Here is a 6,000-nt window from a genome sequence, read left to right on the forward strand (position 1 = left end):
AATAGTATGCAGTAAAACATGTGCTTCCAGTTTGCTATCTTTGTTAATTGCTTCTTAAGGTAATTTAGGGATATGCAAATTGAGTCATAGAAGTCCCTCTCAAAAGTGGCTCCTCGAGTTCATGATTTCAATCTTTCGTTGCTGTATTAGGAACATCATTAGCAAGGGCACTTTATGTGTCGAGATTCTTTATTGTGTGTGCTTACTGACAGTATCCAACAATTATAGTTTAAACATGATATGATTATTACTTTTGTAAAACCAGTAGTATTTGTAGTTCAAACCAGCATTTGGTTAACTTGATTACTTTCAATGGTCAGGTGGACTTGAATGAGCAATCTAAGGAGAAATTACTTTCACTAGTGGCAGAGAGGGTATTCTATTCAAACAACAATGTTAATGTAATCTTCTTCTTCTTATTCTTTTCTTTTTTATCACATTATTAGCCTTTAACATCCCATCAACCACATAATTGATTCTTTTTAATTGAGGTACAGAATAAAGATGCAGGGTATGTTGAAAATCAACAGCAAAATATAGCTGATGCCATTGATTTACTTCCCCGATTAACAACTAACATTGATTCTATTGGAATGGAATCACGAATTCCAATTCTGTTGGAATGAAATTACGAATTCCAATTCTGTTGGAATCACAGAAGTTGATGCTTGAAGAACGGACCACAAAATTGAAAGTGATTCTAAGCAACATTATTCTTTTAGAATGTATTAGTGTCATTGTGAGATTTTGATGTTTTATTTCCCGTTTTGAAAGTTTTTTTTAGTTTTATTCTTTAACAATAAATGTAATTCTTAACAGTTGTTACCCGTATTCTATAAGAAATAATGTATTTTTTGTTTTTATTCTTCAATTGATTGTTCAAGAATTTGTTATTGTACAAGAAGTTTTTAAAGTCATGATCAAGAAAATAGGTTCAAGAATATTTTTATTATTTATGGTTCAAGAATATTTTTATTTTTGATTATACTCATAAACATATTCTGTCAGAATGCCCGAATTAAAAGAATTATAATTCATAAAATCGGATTTTTAAATTAATAGAATCTATGATCCCTTAAAAATGCAATTTTCCTTTATTAAATCTATATTAATTGACTAAAGTACCCTTGTAATTAATTAAGATGATATTTTTCAATTATATTTAATTCAATAGTATATATTAATCACTTTCTTAAAATAAGTAAATTTGATTGGCCCACATTTATGCATACAATAACACAATAATTACTTTAAACAAAATAACATAAGCCTATATATATATATATATATATATATATATATATATATATATATATATATATATATATATATATATATATATATAGGGTCCGGTTCCTATTAGGACTCATTTTAAAGTGAGGACACCTTAAATAATCTAAAAAAAATACAAATCATAAAATCGAGCATAGATCTATGTCCGGAAGAAAAAAAATTGGATTTTTTTTTGCATCATTAAAATTGATCCATGATTCAATTTTAATTTTTTATTTTGCATCGTTATGATCCATCATTCACTTTTAATGATCCAATTTTTTTTTCTCCCGGACATAGATCTATGCTTGACTTTATGATTTGTATTTTTTTAGATTTTTTTTCAATTTTTTAAGGTGTCCTCATGAGTCCTCACCCGATCCTGTTTATATATATATATATATATATATATATATATATATACACACACACACACACACACATATTTGTATTTAGTTAGCCCGCTTATGTGTTAGGCCCTTTGGTCCAATTCGTCCATGCCATTGAAATTGTATATATTGGTTGTACACTCTCATTCCTAAAATCCTCTTTTTACTTCCAACGTCATTCTCACCAACCGGGTGCCACTTATCTATGTTGCTGCCTCCTTCCACCATGACGGATGCATCACTTCATGTTCAACCCATCAAAGTCTTTGGAATCGAAAACATCAAGGCTCATATTCCGCTTCTTCTTGATCTTGACCAGCTTAGTTATGGTGTGATGAAAGATATTCTCTGTTATTTTGCAATGAAAATATAACACAATATAATCAGAGTCGGTATGTAAAGACGCATATCTATATATTTTACATTTTTATACAACGACATTCCAATAACAAAATGGGGGAAGGGGGAGGAGTTTGTTTGTATAAAGGAAATTTGCAAATAAATAATATATACTAAGAAAGATGCGGTTCTGAATCTCTCTGCCAATAAAACACTCTCCTAAATGCCACATGTTCATTTATTAACACTATATCATGCCAGGTGTCATTCCTCCATGATTCTCCAATCTTTTTTTCCCGCCCATTTAATCACAGCATCCATTCACATTCAAATTCCTACATATAAGCATAAAAAATCGGTTGAGTTAATATACATAAACATAGGAAGAAAATATGCAGAAATTAAATATGCAGAATTCGTTATCTTATCTTATTTATATCCTAAAATATATCCTAAATATCCTAAGCATCCAAAATTAGCTAAATTTGAATCCATTCAAATTATTTCTCTGCATATAATCAATCAATATCAATATCAATATCAATATCAATATCAATATAAAACTAAATTTGATACTGATTCCTGATTTATAGGCTAAACTTTATACGTTTATATCATCAAATATCAGCAATATCATCATCTTAATATTAAAACCCTTTCCACAGAATTAGACAGCCTTTCACTTTCATTCACAGAATACCAAAATCATCAGGTTTGTGTATCATCATCAGTTAACAGTTTTCATTCCGTTTTTTTATTTTATTTTTTTCTTCTTCTCCTTCTTATACAATACGTTTCTTACATGTATGAATAGAACCCATCAGTTGACTTTTTATACTTTGTCGATTTTCTATTTCAAAAACAAAAGAAAAAAGGATGAACAATTTGAAGCATCATCAATTAACAGTTTTCGTTCTGTTTTTTTATTTTATTTCTTTCTTCTTCTCCTTCTTTTTCAATCCGATTCTTACATGTATGAATAGAACCCATCAGTTGACTTTTTATACTTTGTCAATATTCTATATCAAAAACAAAAGAAAAAAGGATGAACAAATTTAAGCATCATCAGTTAACAATTTTCATTCTGTTTTTTTATTTTATTTCTTTCTTCTTCTCCTTTTCATACAATCCGATTCTTACAATATTTATATTACAGGGACCATTTTATGCTATATTTTTTCGCCAAAACTTTACTTTTTCCAGTTAACAACCATTACAACAATGAACTTGCCATGTAATAGCATTCTACAAGTTTATTTTTTTCATTTATAGCATCATAAGTTTCAATTATGTGAATTTTATAACATAGATTTTTGTTTTTTCATTCTTTTACTCAAAGGGCGATGTAATATTATTTATTGTCTTATTATCATATTGTATCATCATACTTTTCTCTTCTAACAGTTTTATAACATAAATTTTATCATTGGCCCATCCTCAAGATACATATGTTGGTTAGTACATATCATTATATGTTTAAATATAATATTATGTTTTCCAATTCCCAACATAACTTTCATTTGCCTTTTTTTTTTGTTTTATAGATGTTATGGGTTTAGTTGTCGCAGTTGCTGAGATACAACAAGATCATCCAGATAAATCAAAACACAAGCTCAACATCAACATCCAACATGCAAAGTTGATTTTCTTATATTTTTACGTTTTTTAATTTTTAAATTTTAAATTATATTATGTTAATATATCAGTTTTTGATAAATAATTTACTTTTCAGAGGCTTGCAACTTCATGTCTATTTGTGGGGCGATTATGCATACAAGATGCAAGAGTATATACATAACAATCCACATAATCGTCGTATCGTTGTTATTCTTCAATTTGGTCAGATTAATGTTTTTAGAGGTATATTGATTATGTTATTAATGTTATTAATATTTATGTTATCATCATTAAATTAATCTTTATATATTTTCTTTATAGTTCGTCCAAGTGTAAACACATACTTTACCTCTTCCAAGTTGTTCGTTAACTCTGAGATAGATGAAATTATTCATTTCAACAAAAGGTAATTTATGTTTTATTGTGTTTATTGTACAATTATACTTTACGCGACTAATATATTTTTTTTTGTATACATGACAGTTTGGATGGAGATGATGGTCCAGATTCATCTACAAATACATTTTTCATTATTCCATCCAATCAACTTTCTGAATATGATGATTTAATGGTAAATATAAGTTGAATGCTATCGATGAGGTTTGGGAACCCATTGAGGTATTTGATGTCTTATTGTTTGTTTCAATTTAATTTGTTGGTTTAAATTTTTTGACTGTGTGTTTGTGCTTTTTTATGTCTGTGTTATGTATGTTAATTTAAAGTACTTACATTTAATTTTTAGAAATGTAATTTCGTTATAGTGGGCACTATAAAGGGAATTTTACAGAATAAAAAATCGTATTATCAAGCATGTACCAACTGTTTTGGGAAAGAAGTTCCATCAGATGAAAGTGATGCTCATGAAACCAATTCTTATGTATGTCATAATGAAAATTGCACAAAAGCTACCACTTCGGTTGTTCCAAGGTTGTTACTTTACAACTGAATCATAATTAACTATCTAATAATCCATGTTTATCACAAATTTAATATTGTTTTCGATTTTAATTTTTTTTTATAGGTTTATGATTCCTATACGTGTGCAAGATAATACTAGAACTCTAACCTTAACCATGTTTGAGAGAGATGGAAAGTATCTATTGAAGCAATCAACAAAAGAGTTGGTTAAAAAACGATCGAGGTTTCGTCCTTATTTAATGATAATTAAATAAATATTCTTATATGCAATTACTTTAAACAAATTTTTTTTATTATTTTTAATTGCAGCGTGGAGACAGTCTTGATTTGTATCCGGGGGAAATAAATGCATTGAAAGGTTTGAAATTGGTCTTTAAAATTTCTGTTACAAAATTCATTGTGTCAAAAAAAACAACCAGTATGGTATTGCTAGAATCAGTGATGATGTGAGTATAATAGAACAACTTCAAAATAAGTTGAACGATTCGCAGGTTATTATATTACTTATTTTTGGTTATTTTTTATTTATATATTCTTTTACTTTTTAGTAAATTATTTTATTGTTATTTTTTGTAATATACAACCTTCTAACTCACAGTCATTAGATTTTGGTTCAGCCGATTTGCAATTTCAAGAGATCAAAAATTTAAAGGTTAAATACATATTAAAATTTTCACAGATTCTCTAATAAACTACTCCATTTTTGAAATAATTATATTATATGATTATATTTTTTTAGGATGCAATTTCTGGAATGGACGATAACATAACATCTTCCACTCTCGACAAAAACGAGACAACACACCCGATGAAGAGTTTGACCACAACACCGATCTTAAAGCGAAATCTGGAAGAAGTTTTTGATTTAGAGTCGAATGATCACTTATCATCATCAAAAACTCCAAAAATATCTCTAGATGGTCCAGGAAAACAGTTGTTAAAGGTAAAGTTGGAGAAAAATGACTGAGTTATCTTTTGGTGGGGAATTGAATAGGTATTCCATTTTGCATTTACATGAACAATTACTTCTTTTAATTTTTCATCCTGGTTTTTTCACATTGTGATTTTTCATTGTTCAAACATTTGTTTCCTATGATTGTTTTAAAAATGGTTGTTTCATGCTACATTCATAAAATTATCCCTAAAAATAATGCTTATTGATAACATAACTCTTGGATTCACATATGATGAGAATTACTATAAAATAAATAAATATATATGTGTATGATCGTTTATAATTTGATTCTGTCTTTTATCCATGGTGTAAAGATTTTCCCACTTCTTATATTCATCACTAAAGTTTAGTGATGAGAGGAAGTAATGAGCAAGAATTGATTAGTCAATCAGAGAGTCAGCTATAGCTCCTACATTTATAAATACCAATAAACATGTTTCTCCAACTATAATATTTATTAACAGATGTCATGTTTGGTTTTTTATGACATAAATTTGGCATTTCTTTATT

At 28.0% G+C, this 6,000-nt stretch overlaps 1 protein-coding gene across 1 annotated transcript; it reads left to right on the forward strand.

The window, feature by feature from the left end:
* Window positions 1–1,887: 1,887 nt before the first annotated feature.
* Window positions 1,888–5,502, forward strand: LOC145111332 (uncharacterized). The gene is made up of 11 exons (XM_079047621.1): window positions 1,888–2,011; window positions 3,545–3,638; window positions 3,733–3,860; window positions 3,939–4,023; window positions 4,101–4,188; window positions 4,360–4,544; window positions 4,639–4,741; window positions 4,845–4,904; window positions 4,955–5,026; window positions 5,134–5,187; window positions 5,275–5,502. Exons 1-11 carry the CDS (start codon window positions 1,888–1,890, stop codon window positions 5,500–5,502), a joined length of 1,221 nt encoding a protein of 406 aa, XP_078903747.1.
* Window positions 5,503–6,000: the final 498 nt, after the last annotated feature.

This window comes from Lactuca virosa, chromosome 5, assembly GCF_052849685.1.
Source record: "Lactuca virosa cultivar CGN04683 chromosome 5, Lactuca_virosa_CGN04683_v6, whole genome shotgun sequence".
Lineage (NCBI taxonomy): Eukaryota > Viridiplantae > Streptophyta > Magnoliopsida > Asterales > Asteraceae > Lactuca > Lactuca virosa.